This window comes from Chlamydotis macqueenii, chromosome 6, assembly GCF_036417535.1.
Source record: "Chlamydotis macqueenii isolate bChlMac1 chromosome 6, bChlMac1.mat, whole genome shotgun sequence".
Classification (NCBI taxonomy): domain Eukaryota; kingdom Metazoa; phylum Chordata; class Aves; order Otidiformes; family Otididae; genus Chlamydotis; species Chlamydotis macqueenii.
This window is the reverse complement of record NC_141561.1, coordinates 35,025,152-35,049,296: the sequence shown is the minus strand read 5'-3', so window position 1 is coordinate 35,049,296 and position 24,145 is coordinate 35,025,152. Positions and strand designations below refer to the sequence as shown.

Here is a 24,145-nt window from a genome sequence, read left to right as displayed (position 1 = left end):
TCTCTAGTGGAAAGGGACTGGTGTGATTCAAGGGGGACAAGAAAGGAGTGAAGTCTCAGTTTGAGCACAGTTAATCCTGTGACCGTGAAAGTGCCTAGCCCCCTTCCTCCACCCTTGCAATTCTGTAAAACCGTGGATCTTCCAAATGTTAATTTTATGCGGTTTTCCCACTGCCCTTAGCAGACTAGTGTATGCTGGCAAAACCCGAGAAGCTCTCACCCAAGTCAAATTAGCTTAAAAACTAGATGGGATGCAGTGCTGCGGTTACAGGGGCTGTCTGAAAGCCCACGCCGCAGTTAGCATGCCGTGCATGTGAGCAGGTATTGTGGCTATGGGATTGCTGCCTCTCTTTAAGCAGGGCGGAGTCCTTGGATTTTAAACATTGACCCATTTTCCCATCTTTTCTACCATGCGCTGCCAGTATGTTTGGCAAAACCACCTCGTACTTGGGCTTTTACCTCTTAGAATGTATCACACCTTGTTCAGGCTAAGCTCTGCTTAGGTTTTAATGGACCCTGGATGACTCAAACTCATAATTCTCAAAAAATAACTGAACACTTATTTCAACTTTAATGTAAAGGCTAAGGTAACCTAGATTAAGAACTTCAGCCAAGATCTAAAGTAGCTGTAGTTTTCACCAGGTGTGATAGCGTAAGTCTCTGTTCCCTTTCTACGGCTGTTCTGTCAGATGCATGCAGTTGTCAGTTTGGGTTTTATCTAGACTTTTGGTCCTTGCTTTTGGACTTGCTGCTTTATTTATCTAAGAAGTGTCTAGAACTCTTGCTGCTCTATATCTAATAAAATAATAACATGGACTGTGATTTTCTTTGTAGAGTTTCACACTTTGTTGCTTCAGAATCAATAATTAAGTACTAAGCTGTGAAAACCTATGTAATTTAAAAAGTGAGGGATCACGCAACCAGCAAGCCACATCCACATTAGCTATTTAAATGAATACCTGTTTTATAGATTTTATTGTTTTCATATTTTTCTGGTTTATTCGGTGCAAAATGTCTGAAATCTGGTATTTCTCAGCAGCTGTGAAATCAAAGTAACTCGAAGCGATATTTCAAACAGCTGCTGAAAGATAGTGGCATAAGTCCAAAATCAGAGCTTACAATACAGAAGGAAATGCTGGTAACAAACTTTTTTGTAATATCTACTACATGACTTTGTGCATTTCTTTGCTTCAATATGAATTTTGCCTTGTATTGATTTTTGTGTAGCATTAAGAGTTCTTTCAAAAGTGCCACCATCCTGAAACTATTACCTGCCTCAAGGAGGTGGGTTTCCAGTGTCAATGGAGAGCTCGCTACGTATGTCATGGTGTCTACAGATCTACATCTGGATGTTGGAAACACTGCTTGCTGACTCAGTGTTTTAATCCATGGCACAAGGCTCAGAATCCAGGCATCTTTTTTGTGTCCTTCTACTGATAGCCTTTTGAGCTGAGCCTATCCATCCATATTTCCTCATCTTCCTCTAACTAGGGGTACCAACAGCTGTGGAAACACTCTCAGCAGTGTTATTCCTTACTGGAATCCCTATAGTATTACAGTTTGAGGTTGGTAGGCACAGGAATGACTTTACAAAAAAAAAAAATTAAGGTAAAGCTTTGTACCTAATTATAATATTGGAAAGCTGCTTAATTAAGACCAGCATTTCAAACTTGACTGCCAAATTATATCACCTTTTTTTTTTTTTTTCAGATTTGAGTTTACTCTACTTGAGTATGGGAAGAAGGGAGAAGGAAACATTTGCAAGGAGTAGTTAGTTTTACTGGTACCTTTTAGTCAGCTGTCTGCCTGTAGAATTACCTTAGAAGCTACAGCCCTATAGTTTGTTTTTGCTGGTCCTAGGCACTGAAATGAGTGGAAGACTGTTTGGTTTGGGGTTTTTTGTTGTCACTTTTTAGAGATTCAATGTTTTATTTTTGGAACATTTTTATTATATTTTCCTCTATGTATTTATAAACACACCAGTATCCTGCTGAAGCTAGTAAACAGTTGATGTGTAAGAAATGGATAAATAAAACATGGACATGAGCAATGTGAGTGGATATTTCAGACTTGAAATCTGCACTGCGCAGATGTTCGCTCTGCTGCAGTAAGCATGATGGGGCTGAGAGCAGCCCTGCCTTATGTGCCAGCTCCTTCTGCGTCTGGGATGTGCAGTCAAGCCCCATCACTTTGAAACAGAATGTTTACAGTTATCTTTTGGGTTGTCAGGCTTTATTCTAACATTCCTAATTCACACCGATTGTTACTTTTTACTTGTGGATAACATCAGCTCTTGACCTTGTGTTCAAAATAGAGATCAGGTTTCAAGTCTTAAACTGGTTTGGGGGATGCGTGTTGGTTCTTGGTTCTGGTATTCCCATCACAAGCCACAGTTGAAAAGAAGAGCTGCTTCAGTGCATAATCGTACTCCCAGGTGCTGCTGAATGGACAAATCACGCTTGCTTAATTAAGAAGTGATAATACCACTCTTGAGCAATGGAGCTGAACATTACTGCCATCTAGAATGAAATTTGCTTAAAGAAAAATATTTCCTCCAGCTTTGCAGTTTTGGTGGCTATGGTGAATATCTTGTTTAACAGGTTTTTTTTGCTTCTGTATAGTCAAAAATATTCAGTTATTGGTTTAGTGTCAACAAATGTCACAACTTTTGCTCTTGAACAGTTTGAAGTGAATAGGGTTTTATCGTTCGTATGTGTAACTAACAAAAAAGTAATTGCTATAACTGCAACTCCCGTTAAAGGCAAAGTCTGTGAATATCCAAGGGTAGAATTTTGCTTTGAGCTATTATTATGTTACTTAATTCAATAGCATTCCAGATTTGTGATTTTAATTAATGCTAATTAAAACAGGAGTAGTATCATGTTAGAAAATACTACTAAGTATTGAATGTGTGGAGTATAAAATACTACTCATTACAGAATCTCTCATGTGGTTGGTAATACAATTATTTTGGAACATCTGTTTTTTGACGTAAAGTTCTGAATCAGTTAGCACAATCTGACTTACTTCTGTTTTCTTGCAGAAGGATTAGGGCTTTTCTTCTATCAGTTATCACTCTGGTTATTTTTCCAAAATAATTTCCTTAGTTCCTTTAATGTCTTGATAATTCACTCAAAAAGCATGTAATTCATAAAAAAACATCATTAGAAGCGCAGCATGCAGTCAGTGCTTTAAACAACCACAGCAGGATGCAGACAATATTGATCTGAGGCAGAAACAGCAAAAAAACCTTAGAGCGTGTATTGGGGGGGGGGGGGGGGGGGGGGAAGAGGTTGAATTCTTAAGGTAAATCAAGTCTGTTAAAATGGGAATGTGCCCGAGAGAAGTAACTGGTTCTTTCATGTAAATGTTTTGAAAAGTTGAGATACGCTCCATTTACCTCCAGCCCCAATAACTGTTTCAGACAGATACTTCTCTGAGTAAAAGGAGAGTTGTTGATGTTTTCCGGATAGGTACTGTAGTAGTTACGTTAACAATTGAATAACCTATTCAGTGCTTCTTTTATTTTGCTTTTCTGTAGACAAAACATGGATGCACACTCCTGAAGCCTTATCAAAGCATTATATTCCCTATAATGCAAAGGTAAGAAAATATGAAGTTATTTTGTCCTCTTACCTTTAGAACACAGTGCACTCTGTCTTGCTTTTCATTTGAAAACTGCAGAGACGTGAAGTAGCCAAATGAAATAGCAAAGAAAAACTTAGTAAATGTCTGTTTTGCAGATGAAAAATTTATATTTTTTAAATAATGGAGAATTGATTCTTGTTCTGAATTATTTAATGTTTTTTTTAGAAAGCAAGCTAGTGTTTCTCTTCTGCTTGATGCTCTGTTTCCTTTTAATGGATGCTAAATGGATGAAAATCTGGAGTGCGAAGGAATTAATAAACATCAGGCTGCATGCTTACAGTACTGTAGAAATTAAAATGAATAGCACAAACTTCTTTTGAACAACAGCAAAGGCAATGAATAACGATCCTATCTGCTGGATATATTGGAATGTCAATACTTTGGAAATATGGTAGAATAATAATAGATTTTTTGCACAGTAAAAACAGAAGTCTTACTCATGCTTTCTTATCCCAGTTACAACGTAGTTCTCCAGTAGTATCTCAATTAGTCTGATGACATCTGTTCAGAGGAAATGCATCTTCCCTAAATAACAGCTTAGAAAATGGTTTGCTAAAAGGAGCTGGGAATACAGAGTAATCAGCATAACTCAGAGTAGACAGAGTAATCAGCTATTGCTTGCCTAAACTAGGAGGATAATTCAGTGAGATTCCACTGTAGTCTGTTCTGGATAAAGTTCTTGTATGATTGATATTTTTTAGTATGAAAATAAAAATTAATTCATAGGCTGGGGCTCGGTTTCCTGTACTGGTGTTCGCTGCTGTTGTGTTTGCAGTTTTCTTTTGCTTAGTGTAGCCAGATAGTGAGCAAGTGTTTGTAGTGGAAATTTCAGTCTCCTTCTGCTAGTTGCCAAGTGAACATGTTTTTATTCTGTGTGCTCTCAAACTGATTTTTTGACCAAAGGATACATTACCCTTTAACTGTATAGCCTTGCCAGACACCTTGGCTTTTATATTACAGTTTTTGAGAGAGAGGAATACTTGCTGGGGTGAGTGTGCCATCTGTTTTAAGAGCAAACTGAAGCTATGAATTTTGTTAATGCGCTGACCGATGTCCATTCGTTTGTGATCTTCACTTAAAGAGAAAAAAGAAACCTCCCTCATCTTTCATGTCTCATTGTTTTTGTTAAGAGCATATCTCAAGAATAGGTGTGTCGTAGTTCAGCCCTGATCAGGACCAGACTACGCAGTCTGGCTCTCGGTCCCCCCACCCTCCGAGAGAATAGGAGGAGATGATATAAGAAAAAAAACAGCTCAAGGTTTGAGATAAGGACGGGGAGAAATCCTTAAAGTTACCGTCACGGGCAAAACAGACTCGACTTGGGGAAAACTATTCATTTATTTCTAAAATTAGCAGGAGAATGAGACAGGGAACAAGATAACCTCCCCCCCCACCCCTCCCTCTTCCCAGGCTTAACATTATCTCTACTACCTTCCCCTCCCGAGCGGCACGGGGGGGAAAAGGGAATGGGGGTCGCGGTCAGTTCATCACGTGTTGTTTTACGCCGCTGTATCATCGTCAGGGGAAGAACTCCTCGCATTCCTCCTCTGCTCCAGCGTGGGGTCCCTCCCACGGGCCACAGTCCTTCGTGAAACTGCTCCGGCGTGGGTCATCTCTTCCACGGGGTGCAGTCCCTCCAGAACAGCTGTCCCAGCGGGCCCTCCACGGGCCACAGCCTCCTTCAGGCCTCCACCTGCTCCGGCGTGGGGTCCTCCACGGGCTGCAGGTGGATCTCTGCCCCTCCGTGGACCTCCATGGGCTGTAGGGGGACAACCTGCTCCACCATGGTCGTCACCACGAGTTGCAGAGGAATCTTGGCCAGGAGCCATATTACTCCTCCCCCTCCTTCTGAACTGACCTTGGCATCTGCAGCCGTTCCCCACAACAGGCTGGCAGACGTCTCTCAGGATCCTTTTTACATCTTATTCACTTCTCATCTCCTCTCCACTTCTTGCAGCCGGGCCGGGCCGAGTTGGGCCCAGTCGGCTGCCCGGCGGGAGGCCAGAGGGTGAGGCCTGCAAGGCCCATGAGGCTCGCGCCTCCCCCTCTCTGCCCCCCGCTCAGCTGCTTCACATCTTCTCCCCCTCTTTTTCCTGTTTTCCCCTACTTAAATACGTTATCGCAGAGGCGTTATCACGGGACATTCTGCTACCAATTGGCTCGGCCTTGGCCAGCAGCGGGTCCGCCCTAGGCCCGGCCGAGTCCACTGAACAAAGGGGAGCGACTTCTAGCAGTTTCCTACAGAAGCTACCACCTTAGGCCCCCCCCTCACTAACAAAACCAGAACAAGGTGTTAGTACAGCTGCGCAGAAAAAAAAAATAGAATAAAGACAATGGTGATAAGATGGTGATAACTGTAGAAATAACTGCATTGACGACAACTGGGGGTGAAAAAAGACACAGGGAATTTCTATTTGAAGGAAATCTGTTCTCTGTCTTGTTACAGAAGATTCTTGGTCCAAAAAAGTCTTTTCTTTTATTTAGGCTGATATATGCTCAAGTGTCCTCTCCAGTTCTGCTCCTGTTTAATGTGGGTTCTGAACTCACAAAGCCTCCTCAGCCTCCACGCTGTTGCCTCTAAGGTCTGTCAGAATAATTGCAGGAAGCTGCAATGTACTACAGCATATGTGTGAAAAAAAAACCAAAACAAATAAACAAACAAAAAACCAAGAAAAAAAACAAAGAAACACAACCATTTTTTTCATTTGAATCACAGCAGAAAATTATTATTTAGAACTGTCAGTTATTTGATTCATTAATGCAAAGCAAGAAAAATTTGCCCTGCTCTGTAAATGGAGTGTAAAGGCCATGAGATTTCTATATCGCTTTTTTTATTGAGACCTGAGATAAATTTGCACGGCTTTTATGAGGTTAGCTGGCATATGCAGACATAAGATTATTAGATCTAGATGATGCTTCCATCTCGGTTCTCAACTACCATTTTCATTAAGTTTTGCAATATTTTTCTTTTTAAGAGGAAAGTATCTGTCTATTAGTACCTTATTTAGGTTTTGTAATGTTTTGATTTTTAACTGAAATATTCTATTGATTTAATATCTTGGAACTACGTTGTGAAATAATGATTAAACACTCAGGAAGCATTCATAAAGCAAGTATTGAAAAAGACTATTTGATTTTTTTTTTTCCCCCAAATGTTCGTTGTGTTCCACTTCCAATTTTATAACATTCTATTTGTATAACTTTTATATTTGTTTGGAGGAAAAGACAATGCTTTATCTGATTTATTTCAAAAGGTAATTATGTGAGTGAAGAATGACATGTTCAGAAAATCAAATCAGTTTGATGGAAAGCAATACCAGAGATGCTCTTTTTCCATGAGCAAGTGAGCTGTGTTCTGGTACATCGTTTTTTGAATGAAAATTATCATGGGTGAAAAATCATGTCTTCTATTCTTTATAAGACACAAAATTTATTTCTCTGACGCTAGTCTTCTGAAATGACCACAAGAAGGAGAGCTTGCAAGGAACAACTGGAAAAGATGATATTTTGTTTATTTACTTGGTTCCTAAAACATCTAAGAATTAAAGAAAGCTTGTTAATAAAATGCAGTTCATGAATTGACTGTTATAAAAAAAGAATCCTAACAAAGTTAACTGGAAATTATAAGAACCCTGCGGTATAGACAACTGGCCTTTTTTTTTTTTTTTTTTTCCTACAAATTGGAGAGGACTTCTTAACAGTCTCGTATATCTTAGGACATACATCCTCAGGACGAGTTATGGCAATAATCCTTTTTGCAAGCAGAGTTGTTTCTTCTGGAAGTAAAATCTAGGAGCTACTAAGTCTCATGAGGATACCCAGAAATATAAATATATCTTGAGTCTCTCCCCTTTGGAGCATACCTAGTCCTCGTTGTACTTGCTATTTTGAAATTTGCTGGGTTTTGACATGTATTGGTGTATGGCATAAGGTGATAGGGGTCTTGGGGGGGTGCTTTTTGGGGAAGGGAGGTTGATCATTGTTGGTTTGAGGGGTTTTGTTTGTTTTTAAATCTTACTAATGTCACTAGTCTTAGTCTTGCTGAAAGCACTGGTGGTAAGACTCCACACATTTCAGTATGCTCCGGAGATGAAATTTGGGCCTGTTGAAGTCAGAACTTTGCCGTTAGTTTGTGATCCTATATTTTTCTTGAATATGTCACTCTAAATGAAAGCATATTAGTCAGGTTTTTTTTTTCTTAAAAAAAAAAATCCTTTAGAATCTTGATAGTGTGTTGTCCAATATGGGGATGCAGAACTCATGTAGATATAGTCAAATGGCAATGTTCACCTAACAAAAGCTTTTTATGTTACAGGGATATGAAATGGTAATGTAAATCAACGTTTCTTTTGTACCACCTCTTTTCTGTAATTTTCCATAACTACAAACAGATGCTTGTATTACTTTCCATACTGTAGGGGAAAAAAAAAAAAAGTTCTTTTTTGCTCTTAAGTTAATTCTATTGATTTTAGTCCAGTTGTTTTTTTTTTTTTCTCCAAGACAAAAGCGATCAGAGTGTGACTTCATAATGGAATCTGACTGCAGCCGTAAAAATGGACTGGTTGTTGTCATCACGTAACTGATACTATCCTGAGGGCTGTCTTTCTGCTGATAAAAAGTTGGCACTGGGCAGAACAGCAATGTTTACTATGTCTCTTTGTAGAAAATTATATATGAATTCCCCTTTGTAGTCACTTGGCTATTTTTTGGCTTATATCAAATTTCCACATGTGCATATTTCTGTTTTGCAGATTAGAGCTTCTGCTTTGCAAGTCTGGTATTTGTGTTGGCTGCTGGTGTACTGTGGAGTCAGCGGCTTTGACCTTACGCTAGGGTGGAGAGCAGCTATTTTACATAACATCGTGATGGCATGTTAAAACCTGTGGGAGTTTATTTTACCCAGAGGCGTGATGGCTTCCTAGTGCCGAGACAGCTACTGTCCTAATGCTTGTTTCAGGCTTATTTTATTTTAAAACATTGTATATTTTTATGGACGTATTTATGATTCTTGATGACGTTTGAATTTGAGACTTTGAAGATAAACAAGCAAAGCTTTCCCAAAAAAAAATTTAAACCTCTCTTACTTTGTATTATTGTGGGTTTATTGATGGCAATTAATTGTGAATTGTTGTTCAGTTTCATGGATGGTCTCTTCTCTCAATTATTAAATATATGTCTTGGATCTGTACTGCAACTGGAGCAAAGAAGAAAAGAAAAAGCATTAGTAATAAATAAATAAATACCCTGCAAAAAAACCTTCTTGGCAGTACCTAACAGTATTAATCTTTACTGTAGTACAAGAAACAGAACTTAGTAGGTTTTCAACGTTATGTGATTTCTTATTCCTTCAACTTTTTTATCATTCAGGAATGGCAGATAATACTTTTCTGGAGCAGGCATTTTGGGTAGGAGCTTTAGGTCAAAAATATCATGGTGCTTCTAATTGACATAACTACCATACCAGGACTACAGGTGCAATTATGGCTTTTGAATATCTGCATATTGCTATCATGAGTGTACGGTATTATCCAAGCCATATTTTCATGGTGTAAGCTGCACTTCTACAAATTTTTGTTACTATAGCTATGTTACCAATTCCTCTTTTTCTATGAAGTCAGCATACTACAGAATGACCATGGTTTTATGTCAGTAAAAGTAATTAATGAAAGAATATCAAAGGGAAAATTGTATATAGGTTTTCCAAGTAAACAGAGATAGAAGGCACGCTATTGAAAATTATACTTAAATTTATGTGGTGAAGTTAGATATAGCAGGATATTACAAACAGAGCATGGAAACGTTGAAAATGAGAAATTAATGAAATAGAAGAGAGCATTACAAGAAATAATTTGTTTTCCTACCTTTAATGTATTATAATTAGAATTAATAACATAATTCCAATTAAGTTTCATTAGAGTATCAAAATGTCTTGGTTGTAATCATAATTAATTTAATGTTTAAGTACAAGAAAAATTACTATTGTGAAAAGATCCAAATGAAATATGAAAACAGAAAATTACAATTTTACAAGGAAATGCAAATCTGTACATAGTTATTTCTGATACATTACGGTCGTTGAACTTGGGGATCATTATTCAAAAGATGGAATAATAATATAAATAAAATATTTAGAGACTGCAGGGGCTACAGTCAACCTTTCTGCTTGAGGAAGATGGACCCACCCGTTCTATCTTGTTTACAAAGGTGCGCAGTTAAAATGGGAGAAGGGTGGGAGAGGATAGCATTATATCCAAAAATATTCCGCAAAATAGATGACTGATGCAGAAGGATTGTATTTAAACTTTCAACAGCAACAAACATAATCTCATATAAATAGCTAAATGAGAGGAGCTGCATTTTAACTGTTCAGCACTAAGCAGTTTCTGTTGTTGGCATTTGTCTCTGTGGAACCTGGTGAATATTTCAGCTTCCTTAAAATCTGAACTTTTCTGAGCTCCTTGGAAAGCTCTGTGGGGTACTGAATGCTTTTGCAGAATTGTCAGTCTGTCTTGCTGAGGTTGTGTAGCCAGTTTGTAAAGGGGCGAGAATTAAGTCTGCACCCCCTGAGTCATAGTCCAGTCCTTTGAGCACAAACCCACCCCTTACTTTCCATCAATAGCCTATTGCTGTACAGTAATGGAAGTGGAACAGTATTTGCAGACAATTGTGTATCTCATCTGCATATGAAGGCACACAAGTTCAAAGAGTGTATGAATGCGTATTCCCTATGCTTGAGTAGCCCATAATGCCCGCTACATGTCGGCACGTCAAGATCGCTTTGCAAGAGTTAGTAGCCATGTGGCTTGCAGTGTCTGTGTGCCTCTGCCCCCAGAGTTTGGTCTTTCGCTTCCATTTACTATTGCTTGTCTGAAAGCTTTGAAAAATGTGACTTGTTTATAATTGGAGTCCTGGTATCTTATAACTGAACACTTACTGAGAAGTTTAGAAAAATTTGTGGAATAGCAACAGTGCAGTTTTGACTTGTGTAAGGTCTCTCTCCAGTGTCTATAGCCCTGTGTTAGTTACGTGTAAAATACCCAGCTGCACAACTTCAGATCACTCTTATTCTCCAGAAGATGATCTGCTTCAAGAAAAAAAAATGAAGTTTACAAGCAATTCCATTTTTTCTTTCTTAAGGTCTTCTTGTGTGTATTTTGCACAGAGAGGTTTAAGTTTGACTGAAGCTCCTAATGTCATACAGAAATGCAAACAAGTATACCATTTTGAGGCGTATGCATGGAACAGAATGCTTAGATCAAAGTAATAAAAATTTGGCAAGGTGATAAACACTTGCAAAGTGCAGGGATAGGAGTGGAAAGTGGTTTATGTCTGGATGCTGCAGGTGCCTGTAGTGCTAATTCTGCAGTGTAACAGATGAGGATGAAGATGGATACGTATATGTACTGAAAGCAGAGAGAAGGGTGCTTTGCCTAATGCCTAACTTTTATGTATTGCAGCTAATTTTAGGCAGACATGAACTGCAGTCCTGTACAGGTTCCTTCTTTGGTTTTGTCTACCTGGCACTATGGCAGTGTGCTGTTGCAAAGTCCTCCCCAGATGGATGGGCAGGCTGTGCAGTAGCGTGGTTGCATCTGATTACTCAGGGCTAATAAAAACCAAAAAGGGTTTCAAAACTTCTGAAATAATGCAAGACAGTTTAATATAGTGTGTCATGTTTCATTTATTTTTCTCTCCCAGAAAAAGCAATCGATAGAGCACATGTGTTTCAGTGAAATATTTTTTGTACATTCCAGTAAAATAAACAAATCAGTGAATTTACTTGGAGGAGTGAGATAAAAAAATATTGATCCTTTTTAAAAATACTTTATAAACCACAACTGAAAGACAAAACAGTAGCTTTTGATCTGTTCTTCAGAGTTCTCATCTCACATTCTGTGTATGATCCCTTGGTCTCTTTATAAGCTCCATTTTGCTTGAGATGTCTAAGTGCTGTATGGCATACTTCAATTACAAGTATGAACAGATTTGCAATGCAAATAAGAGATGGAAGCTATAATTTCAAGGCGAGAAGAAAAAATAGATTGCACCAATTAATGGCAGCATATGTAGCATAGGGTCTGAGAAGTATTTTAAGCCCCTTTCTCATTAAGTAATATGTTGAACCTGTGTAGTGAAGCAGGACTGGGACGGAGCCCCTAGTCTGCATTGAAGCTGATCTGTAACCTGCCAGAGCGCTGGAGTGTTCCCTATTCTGAGGAAATTTTAAGTCTCTCTTGTATCCAGTCTGTTTGTTTTTCTCACATTGATTGCCTTCACATCCATTCTCTTTAGCACCCCGGCTGCTTAATTACAGTCTTTTTCCTCATCTCTGACTTTTAGAGCAGTCTAAGTTTCAGTTTTTTCATTAAAATTTTTTTTTTAAACAGCCAACAGCTTTAGGCATTTTTGATAGAATGTTCTAGAATCAGTTATTTGGCACCATAGATACAATATCTAACAAGTATGATCTGGATTGAAAATACAAAACTGCAAGAGATTCAGCTCATTGTGAGACTTTGAGGCACCCTCAATTTTAGGAAGGTGGAATGCCTTATGATTCCTTCAATATTACAGGTGTCCTTTTGGCTATGTTGCACTTTTATTAGGATTTGCTTTAGGAGTTGAAATGTGAGAATCTACAATAATTTAGGTTGGAAGGAATCCCTGGAGATGATCCTGTTGATTCCCATCTGAAAATGGGGCTGACTTCAAAATCAAGTGAGACAAAACAGAGCCTTATACAATTGAGGTTTAAATACCTACAAGGACAGAGATTCATAGCCTCTGGGCAGCCTATTCTGGTACTTAATCACTGTAATAATGGATTATTTTTTTTTCTTATTTCTAGTTGTAAGTTATTTTGCTGCGACTTGTGACTCTTAACCATACATGCATGCGCGCACACATACACCGATCTCAATTTCCTCAGGTTAAACAGATGCAGGTTCATTAGCTATACGTGATGGTCCATTTGCCTTAACCATCTCATTACCTCTCATGTCTCTCACTGGTTTCAACTCCAGCTAAGATCTGGCCTTCCTACGTTCATCCCTCCATGCCTGGAAAATGTTTCTATGTTCCTCCAAAGTAGCCTGTCCCCATGTCCACCTTCCATACCCTCCCTTTTGTACCTGCGTGGTGCCAGGCATTGTGCAGTCTCGCCGTTTGCTGCATGCCCCATGGCTTTAGGAGGAAAGTTGAAGTTACTGTATTACTAAGATGCTTCTGACACCATAGCAGTTGGTGTAGCTATCTTTCACATTCAAGTTAGGTTTAGTTTAAGCTTCAGAGTGTGAATGCAGCTTAAGGGGAACAGTAAAATTATGAGGGCGTAGTTTATTCTTCCAGGCCTGAAGAGCTAGCCTTGTTAGTGTGCCCGTACAGGAAGATGCTGTATGTTGCTGCTTACTGCAGAGCTGGTCTCTTTGTTGTAGAGGGTTGTGGTTAGTGTTAGGAACTGGGATTCTAAAGTTTCCGGAGCACAATTTGTTGCTAGATTTCTAATTTTCTTTTGGTATGGGAAGGAATCAGACCTGGATGCCATTGTAAGCCTTATGTTTAGTTTTACTTTAAGAATGGGATGCTGTTCCTCTGTTTCATCTTGGGATCAGAGGTGCAGAGGGGCTGCAACATGAAACTGCTGGAATTCATATGACTTCTGGATTATGAGGTACATAGTTTTCATATGTATGTTAAACGACGTTCTGGCCCACGGCTTTTTGTAGCCTTTTACTGTAAGATTTCATCTCCTAGGTATGTGCATTGTTTTGGGTAAGTTTGAAAATCTGCAGAGGGGGATTCCACAGTATCGATTTATCTGGCATGGTCTGCAGTTAGGAAGACTTGTGTTGGTGGTATGATTGACAGAGTACGCTGGTTAATAACATGGTACCTGGGGTTCATCTGTGGCAGGTACATTTTTTAGATTTTTTTTTTTATATATAAATTATTATTCTTTGCAGTAGTCTTGATGTAGAAGAACTGTTTGCTGAAATGTAGGACGACAGTATGTTGAAGTGTTAATTCAACAAGTTCTGAAAGTACAAGAATATATTTGTGTATACGTATAATATAGAGAAAAGGCAAGTAGAAGTTTTTCTATAGTAGTGATAGCAACCCTCTTTCAACAGCAGTTCTTCATAGTATGGCATTTAGTATTGAACACAGCATCTAAAGCATATTTTTAAAGATATTGTGTTAACTAATAGTTTTAAAATAATTTTCCAACAGATGCATCACTGCCTGTCCCCAGTATCTGCCTCAATAGAGCTGAGCAATGAGACTGTTGAGACAAAAGACTCAAAATCATCAGAAGTTTTGTAACAATGTTTATAATGTCATTTTCTTATTCTTCAGAAAAAGAGTAAATTAGTATTTGAGTATAAATCTTGACTGTTCTGTGAAAGATACTCGGAATTGTGAGTTCCTCAGCACTGGGCAAAGAAGAGCAGGCACCGCTTGACTTAACAGGCAGTGAGGGGTATGAACATCTGTTCAATAAAACTGAACAAAATTCAGAAATTTGTCTAAACAGAATTAACAAAACAAAAAAAAAAGTGTGCAAAGAACAAGGATGGAATTTCCAAAGACCTTAGGGTCAGAGAAGATTTGCACAACTCTCCATGTCCCTTTCTGTTCCTTCTCTGTTGCTGATATTTATTCCCTTGCCTCTCCTTAAGTCTGTTTGAAACTACTAATTAGCCTCATTAGCATGCCCTCCGGGGATTCTTTTTGCACAGTTGTATTTCTATGTGAGCTGTCAGCTGTGAGAATGTGAGGTTTCTTTACGCAGGCTTTTTAGCCTCTGGACTGCTGTCAAGTGGGTTGCCTGTCTGACACTGGAACTAATAGCCAGTAGAGTTCAAACATCTGGATGATTGTGCTGGTGGGCTAGGTGGCCCACAGCGGTTTATAGATTGTTCTTGCTTTAAATTAGAATCAGGCTTACAGTTGAATTAACTCCTTCTCATCTCCCATGTTTGTTGTCAACAAAGCTGAGTGTTTCTGTTTGCTCAGCCTTGCTATGTTTATGGAGCTACTGCTGCTTTCTTATATCTACTGTTCACCAAAAATAATTAGGAAAACACCCCAAATACAGTATAAAAAATCAATAGAACTGAATCAAAGGAAATAAGAAAATAGCACAACTTTTTGAGCAGAAAGTTTTACAAGGACATACAATTTTACCAAGAAAACTAAGACTACAGGAATCTGTCCAACAGCCAGGCTGTTCACCATTCAGAAAAGAAAAATTTCACACATACTGCTGATTCGGCCTCAGGAAACCATTGGACAAGTCATCCACTGCAGTGGATGACTTTATTTTAATAAAGTAATAGTGTACACTAGTCAGTTGTGGGCTCTGAACTGTTATGAGTGTTTCTCTCAGAAGTGCCTCCTTCAGATGACTGTGATTCAGAAAGTGTAAAGCCAACCTTGGCCTATCTGAAAAAGTATTTTGAACTTAGAACCTGACGACTTTAGATGTAACTCACTGGAAGGAACTAATAATTTCTGGTTTAGGACATAGCAAAGAAATATTTGCATGAACTAGTTCTGTAGAGCTTTATTAAAATATTTTGCATTTCCACTAGAGATTGTTACTGACCACTAAAAGGGAGAGAGTGAGTAAAGCCATTTGCAAAATGAAAAAGCATTCACCAAAATTGCACGTGCGTACTTAATGCTCAAATCTATTTTAAAAGCTTGAAAACTAGGTACAGGTTTGGGAGTTGAGTTTTATTGTTTTAGTTTTTTTCTTAACAGATATTTAACTGACAGCATGAGTGGTCTTTGGTATGTGGTCAAGTGAAACCTTATTCCTTTAGTGATGTATTTCAGGGGCTTGCCATCTTTTTATCTTTATAATTGGAGAGCACTCTGTTCATTTCATACTAGTTCTAGCTTTTTACTTATATTAGTATTTGCTGTTAGAATGATGTATGGAAGGAAGAATGGGGTTCAATGTTTTATATTGATTTTTATCAGTAACACTCAGAGGTGCTGACTGAAATTGTGCTGTGCATTTCCGAGAGGTTAGTGTAATTTATCACAGTTCATTAGATCATAATTCTTTGAAGCCAGGAGCTATCTTTTTGATGTTTGTACAGCCTCTAGAATAATGAGATGGAGGCTCTAGGTGCTACCCTGGTGTAAATAGTCATAGATCAAAGTTCAGAATAAGTAAGCAACGGAAGACCTTGGACTTGACTCTCATGAGCTTTCTTCTCAGTTGAATCATTAAATTATAATGCAGACAAGAAATGGGTGAATTATTATCCTCAGTTTACAGATAGGGAACTGAGGGTAATACTGGAGGTTTTCTGCAAATCTGTCCCAAATCTCTCTTCTCAAATCAGATCCCAAATTTTAAATTCTACTTCGATGCTTTGAGCTCAAGACTAAATGTATTCTCAATCCTTACTCTCTTAGTAAAAAGGATCATGTTGCTATCTAGAGAAGACTCTAAATCCTTATGTGAAGGATTTTGAAATACACTCTTTTCTTAATTTATGTTCACCTAGCAATGCAATTGTCACTATAGTGATCTGGACTAGATTAATTTTGTGATTTTAGCACCAGAACATAGGTCTTTTATTGAAAAGCGTAATATTTTTTCTATGAAGTAAGAAGTAACAGCCAACATTCATATTGGATTAATTGCCATTGTAAAATAATTTATAAATTACTTTCCAACTCAGTTATGTTCTTATAGAACGGTTCATCTGAGATGCCTCTCTCACCTGCTGATGGATCTTAAGGTCATGATAATAGTGGTTTCATTTTGTATCTGCTGTTGTCAGATTGAAGTAGTCACTATTAAACATTTTTGCAGTTTGCTAAAATAATCTTTCATAAAAATCCAGTTTCCTAATTTCTGTTGCTTAGAGGGAAAATATTTCCTATATTTAGGTAGTGTTCTGCAAATTTGTTTTAAATACCTACAGAATGGTGGCTTAAAGAGACAGTTCTTTCTGTTCCAAGTGTTATTTTAAAATAAATTACTCTTATCCTGGCTAGCTTTTGGGAAAACTCAGTTATTGGTAGTCTTGAAGTACCTGAAGGCCAAGTGTTGAATTACGGCGGTCATGTATGTTTTACAGCTGGCTTTCATGTGAGATTATGTGAAGAAAATAGTCTCTTCTGAAAAAAAACAACAAAACCAAACACAAACTAACAAGAGATAATATAAACAGAGAAGATAATTCCAGTTACATATAGGAAAAGTGAAAGATCCAGTACAGCTAAAGCAATGTGAGAACTGCTTTTTTTTTTTTTTGTGAAGGTTCGTTGTCGATGTAGTACGTGCTTCCAGAGTCTGTAATGGAATTGAAGGAGAGGGATTCAGAGTAGGATTTGACTTTTATGCATGCAGGACATTCATGGATACTGAGGCAGAGCTATGCTAAGGATAACATTTCCAGACTTCGAAAGAAAGATTTCCTGTCTGTTTACGTTGTTCCATAAAAATCTTAAATGTGATTCCTCTGTATGCTTTAATAGCTTATCTTGTACTGTGGTCATGAACCTGTTGTAGATGAGAATACTCTCAAACTTCTGTGTTTAAATGCCACCTATTTAGTCTTAAGCTGTCTTGTGTTCCAATACACTCCAACCTCTGTTCTTCATTTTCTCTTTCAGCTTGACTCCCAGATGTGCTTTTTTAATGCTATTACCATTTTGGGCTCAAATAATCAAAGCACCTGGAACCTTTGCTGATTTACTTGTCCTTTCCCTCCACCTCCCACCGTGTTAGGCTCATTCTTTTTTTTACAAATGTAGTGGTTCTCAGTATAGGAACTCTACAGTTTAGGAAACAAAAAACAAGAACGAAAAAAAGAACAGAGGTAGTTCACACTTCATGTTCCTGTCCTTTAATACACCTCAGCACATATATCTGTCCTGTGGTATCTGTTATCTCCCTCATAGAACGTATGTATAAATTATTTGCTGTGTGCTGAAGTAGTTAAATACTGGAATTTAAAGAGCAGGTGGTCTTCTGTGGTAATGATAGTGTAAAAGAGAATGTTGAAATTGTGTTCAAAATTTGTGTTGCATGAAAAAATTACCGAAAGTGGTATTAAATTTCCAGGCTACTAAAGCTGAAGCAGTAGCTCCACACATTCATGATTCTTTTTCCAGAATAACTATTTTCTGGTGCACTGCTTGTCCTCTGTTTGACAGCCAAGTATTTTTCTGAATGAAGAATTAAACCAGGAGTCATTTATTCTAATCTGTGGTGCAGTAAGGCTCACAGTATTAAAAGTCCTGATTCAGAAGAGATGCAATGTCCTTAAAATAGGCAATTTCATATTTCACATTAAACTGGAAAAGGGCTTTAAAAACTGAGAGTAATGGATGACAATTATTTGTTCCTGTGGTAAGGCCATTTGTGATTTAATGAGAATTTTGTTCCTGACTGTGACAACTTCTGGTTTTTGTCCCACAGGGAATTCCTGGTTTTGTGTTTATAATGTCATTGCATGTTGCCATGGCGAAAGAGTGTGATACTACACGTTCAGCATTGTCGTGTTAGTCAAGGACAAAGGAGGTAGAAATTAGCTGAGAACAAAATAAATTTTATTTACAAAATTGAAAATGTCTGTGGAATTTTATTTCTGCTTTTATAAGATGTTATTAATGTTTTCCAGTACAAAAGAGTAACTACGATACTTTTCCATTTGTCTTTATTAATATGTACTCTATATTTAAAAATCCATCACAATTTCTTTCACAGCCTGTAGATTCTATTTACATTGAACAGAGGAAGGCTCTCATGGTTTTGTGTCCAGCTTCAGTGTGAAGACGTTATTGGAAGCTGGACGCTCAGAATTGCACAATCCCACCTTGAAAACAGCACATGGAAACTCCCGGCTGTTCTTGTACATGTTATTATGAAAGAAAGAATCTGAAGCCTGCACTTAGATTCATGCCTAACAATGAAGTCATCTGAGAAATATCTCTTTGGAGGACCAGCCACTTTCTGAATCACGCCGTGGCCTGTTTACTCATGTGGCTCAGAGGTACACCCCTAATTCAGCTGCCTCTCTCCATTAAAGAACTTCTGAGTTAATCAAAATGCTCCGAATTTTAGAAAGCTTCATCTTACTGGTAAAGCAGAATGTTTTTGCCAGTTTTATGAACGAGAAGTGATTTTGCTATTGAGTGCTTGACAATGTAGCTTGTTTCTTCATTGGGGTTTTATCATCTCAGATGAGTTTTCGTTGTTCTTGGGGAAATTTTGTTGGAGAGGCGGAATAGTTGGAACAGGAAGAAAAAAGTCAGCAGGACAGATGGAGCTTGCGAATACTGCGTTCAAGCTTTAACTTGCTGTATTTTGTGAACAAAGCGAGATAGCCTGCAGAATGCTAATACGGAGCCAACCAGTACGTGGTACGGTTAAAGGAACAGCAGCATTATGAAAACCAGTGGCTTGATACAGCAGGGCAAAACAGAGCCAGAAACTAGGACAACAGTTCTGCATGTCTTGTGCAGGGTGCTACAGTGACAACTCTTAAGAAAGTTCTTGGGAGAATTCCAGCACTTTGGATCTTGATCTTGCTGTTCCTTTAGCTGTAACATTGTACTAGACTGGGGCTTTTTGGGGGTGTGAGAGGGTCCGTCCTTGATCTTTGTGGGAATGAGCTGTAACCTCAATTTGGGTAGACTAGTGGGGTTATACAAGTAGTGACAATGAAAACATTTTTTTCACGTGGTGTTGCAGTGAAGTTCCCTTCAGACTTGCCAGTGTTGCTAGCTAGCATCTGCGGATGTTAAGTGGGAATTAAAGCAAAGGTGGTTTCTCTGTGCTACAATTTCTAACAGGATATTTGACATCTTTGCAGAAGAGTCTGTAGATGTAGAGCTGTTTGTCCCACTTCATTACATTTGAGTGGAATATAGAAGTTGTTGGACTTATGTCTTATGGTTAATAAAAATTAAGTCACTGCATTGGCATCTAGCTTATGAAAAAAAAATGCAAACAAGATGTCAACTTTCTCATATTAAGATATTTGAAAATATCTAGGACTTGGTGAAAAATGCTATTTCAGTAAATTTGAGGGCTTAGTTTGACTTTACTACTTCCATAAAGAAATAATGCTTGAGTTGAATCCAATTCCTGTGGTGCAGAACTAAGTCTACTGTCTAATTATGGACTTGTAAAGCTGAAAAACCTGTCTACTCTGCTATTATGCACTTCTGAAGCTGAAAATTTAGTGCTTAAAATAGCGAGTGTGAATTATTTTTAGGTAGATTCCCTTCAGTTAAGGTAAAGTAAGTATTTTTTACTGTGTACAATCCAGTAAGGAATAGGAATTTTCTAAATTGAGGCATTCAAGCAGTATGATACATCTAGTGAGTGACTATCAGAGGCGCTTCATGTTTGGCGTATACCTTTCTAAAGGCAGTGCCAAGTTTGGTAATTAGTTCTGCTTTTCCTGTCTGGATACAGAATGGTTCTTGTGAATGTACAGGTACCTTTCCCCGTGCACCTGCATTATCGGAAGTATAATCTGTTTGAATAATTGCTTTCCCTGAATGTTGGCTCAATAATGATAACTCCTGCGGAAATAAAGAGATACTGTATTTTAAGTTTCAACAGTGAATTTGGAGTTCTTTTAGTTCTTGGAGGTCAGAGACTAAATAAAATTTAAACTAAAGTGAGAGTAATGGTAGAAGATTGCAGGAGCTGGCAAGGAGCAGCAATCTTAGTTGGATGGCTTAGTCTCTTATAGGCAAGTCAGAAGCAACTCGGAAAGACCATGATTATGGTTAAGCCAGATCACATTAGTCAACTGTATGCTCATTTGACAAGTTATCTCCTGTTAGTTATCCTGGTACTTCCAGGCAGTAACAATGACACACTACAGGAGGCTCTGCAGAGTTGATGAATAGCAGCGGAGAAACAGAAGATAGTAATTTGATGCCATTGTTTGATGTTGGATGAATCTCTGCTGTGTTACTAGTTTCTGTGTTCAAGCGAAGGAGCTATAATGACTTGAAGATGGTGCCTTTGGGTTACCCACAGATATTTCCTGTTGCAGTAAAGGAGCTGACAGATGCTTCCGGCGGGAGAAAAAAAAAAAAACCACCAAAAAACCAACCAAATAAATTAGTTCCTCCGTTCTCATGTGTGAATGCCAAAACTGGAAACACTGAGTATGTCTAAGTTGAAACCCAGAGGATAAAGTTTGGAATTGTGGGGGTTTTTTTATACTCTGTTTTATCCAGTCTCTAAGCAAAGCATTCTTGCCTGTGAAGGTTAATGAATATTGCAGCACACATGAAGAAGGAATGCTGTCAAAAGAATCTGTGTGTCCCAGTCACAACCAGGGAATGGATGATAAGAAATGACTTTTCCAGTGATTTTATTCTCACTACTATCTTCCCCTGCCATTGTTTCTTTCATGCCAAATATTATCTCTGATTTTTTTTTTGTTTATTTATTAGCTGTGAAAAGTGCGCCTGGGCTTAAAAGAAATACAGGCCTTCAGTATGATACACTACTAATTAGCATCCCAGTCATTTGTGAACTGTTAAAATCTTCCTTTTCTAGCCCTTTCCCTGTGCATTAAAAGCTTCTAAAGAATTTTATAAAAATTATAAAAAAAAATTTTTCTAAAACACCAGCTTGCAGGTGTTTTGCTCCAAGCTGGAGTATCCCTGAGGGATATTCCTGTGGCCCTCCTGCTGCTGCCTCTGCCCACACTGGGTGGGAATGCGGGGCTCGCTTAGACCAGCAGTGAACTGTTAACTCCAGCTAACAAGTATGCAGAGTGGAGACAACCACTTTTTTCTTGTCCAGTTATTTGCGGTGGAAGTAAATTTACATGCTGCTGTGTTTATTTTCAGCCCGTGGCTAAGCTCTGGGTAGCTGTTAGGCAGCTGGTAAGGGCGTGTGCGATGGGAGAACAAGGTGCACCCCACCGCCGCCACCTCAGCTCCCTTAGAATCCTCGGATTCATCCTGACAGCTCTTCAGGGCATGATGCAGCTTGAGATGTTCTTCTGAAGTGCTGTGTAGATTGATGAACTGAAGAAATATTGAATGTTTTTTTCTTATACAACTGGTGTTTTCTGTAGTGACAGTCTTGACAAGATAAGCTTTTTACCTTTTCAGCTTGCTTTCTGTATTCCAGCCTGCTCTTATCTTCCTTGTGGAGGTACTCACTGTATTTCGTAACATTATTTTTACCTTTAGGATTAGACACCTTTATACAGAGAACAGCTTTGATAGCTGTATTGCAATCTGGTTTTAAATACGTCCTTGTTGATAGCCCCCTTGGCGTTGTGACTACACTGATCTCTCTGGAGAATGTTTAAGTTTTTATCATTTATAAAGGGTGTCCTGAATTCTCTTGAAGTTCTGCTTACAAACAAACTGATGATGTTAATGTAAGTGTATACTCCTGTTGTATTCTCTTTTTTTCTTTGCCCTTTAGCTTTGCCCATCTGGCTGTGGATTAAAATGCAGTGGGACTCGAGGAAGAATCTGAGCTGGTGTAATGTTTCTCATTCTTTTGCCTTTAAAATTACACCGAGCTAGATTTAGCTTACTTGGACCACGTTTCCAGTTTCTTCATCAAATGTAAACATGGATTATAAAACAGGTGTAGGCTGGATTGGGACTGCCATATATCCTCAATTTCTTAGGCATCTTTACCAGAATATTTCTAGATATTCCTGCTTCCAGACATTTGAGTTCCTGGCAGAGACCACATCCAGAGCCTAGTGAGGTGCACAGCTCCAAGGAAATGTCTACATTGTCTGTGTCCATCAGCTGTTCAAAGACGTGTTATGCTTTAATTATCAAGTCATGTTCTTTATTATTCAGCCATAGCACCAGATATAGAGACTGAGATGATTGCTTACACAATTGATAGTGAAGAGTTCGTAGTTACTACACTTCTAGAGAGTAGAAGAAAGTACAAATTAAACCAGCATGGCTTGTTGAGAGGCTGCTTAAAATTAAGCATAACATTGTTTTTTACATCACTGCATCTGGAAGATTCTTTTCTTAATGATTACCTAATTATTTTATGGTCCTTTCTCCGATGCTCTCTTCTCCCTACATTTCTGTAGCTTATCAAATATTTTTTCTTTTTTTTATATATCTTAATTACTCTAAATATTTTCACCTCTGTATTTTCTCACACACATTTGGCTTAATGCTACTGATGGATTAAATACCTGGTAATATTTTACTTGCATTAAAAAACGTGTATTTTTTTCTTTGTATTGTTAATAATACATTCTTTCCTTTGTTGCAAACAGTACTTCAACACTCCCTCAGAAGGATGCGTACGATTTTTTTTTTTCCTGTATAACAGTCACCTTTTGTGCCAAACATTACACGTCAGACAAGCAAGGGATATTCAGGGAATGTGCTGGTGTCTGTGGCACTTTTCTCTCTTAGTCCCCTGGGGTCAGTTTGATTTCTGCTCTCATTTGGACAGCGATGATGCCTGGGAGAGGCAGTTGTTCTTAAGGTGTTGCTAGAGAAGTGCAGCTCCCCAAAAGGGGAAAATCCAAATGTGTACTCTGATGATAACTTGTATTGGTAAGAAACCAAGGAAGTGTTTACAGGTGGGGAAATGGGCTGTAGGGCGTGGAAAGAGAAGGAACCCAAAACAGGTGTGTATTTTATAGTCTATATTATACTTCTGCTGTTTAATTGATGGAGAAGATTCACCTATGCAAGGCGGGACAAAAACTTCATGTCTTAGGAAGGGGTTAACAGCTTGGGCATTTGTTCATTAATATCTGCACAGCTTCAAAGCTTTCGTTCTTGTTTTATATTATATATTGGTGTTCTGATGTTATCAGAAAGTGGATACATTTTTCTTCCTTTCATCAGTAAATCAACCTTCAACTTCTGCTGTAGAAGCAGCTAATTTGTCCAATTTTGGCAGCAGGTGTCCAGTAATTTTGCATTGTTCTTTTCCTTTCCTTTTTGTTTCAGTTTGGTAAGTACTTTTTCATATAATTGCATTAAAATCTGCATAAAAGAGCTTCTAATGTTTAGGGATTTCAGAGAAATTTGGCACTGAGAAAGACTGGGTGTTTTTAAAGATTGACATGTGGTGACAAGACAAAACAGATGTTGGTTTATTATTAAAATGTCCTACACTGCTCTCTACTGGAAGAGTGGAAGTCTGTTAAATATTCAAAAGTGCACTTAAAACTGTTAGTCAAGATTTAGGTTTAATTTTTTTTTTCCTTCCCCCTCCCACTCTGTAAAACTAACTTTTCCTAAGCGTGGATGGGTGTGTGGGTTTTTTTTTTTGTATTCTCCCCATAAGTTTTGAAGAAAAGCGTCTGGATATACTTTGCACTTAAGAAAATGTAAAATGTTGAGAGCCAAAATGCAAGCTGATCAGGGGAAGAATTTCCAGGGACTCTCTTTATAATGGCAAGGAGAAAAGTTAACTCTTAATCTTAACAATTGGCCTGGCTTTACTGATAGCTACTATTGTGATAACAGCAGTGTGTGTCAGA

The 24,145-nt window shown here is 38.2% G+C and overlaps 1 protein-coding gene across 7 annotated transcripts in view; it reads left to right on the top strand.

The window, feature by feature from the left end:
- GULP1 (GULP PTB domain containing engulfment adaptor 1) overlaps nt 1-24,145 on the top strand; it is a 175,148-nt gene that overhangs the window by 101,141 nt on the left and 49,862 nt on the right. For all 7 annotated transcript variants that reach the window (XM_086751405.1, XM_086751408.1, XM_086751409.1 and 4 more), the window contains one exon: nt 3,541-3,602. In XM_086751405.1, coding sequence (XP_086607531.1) covers nt 3,541-3,602 — 62 coding nt within the window. The remainder of the gene's footprint in view (nt 1-3,540; nt 3,603-24,145) is intronic.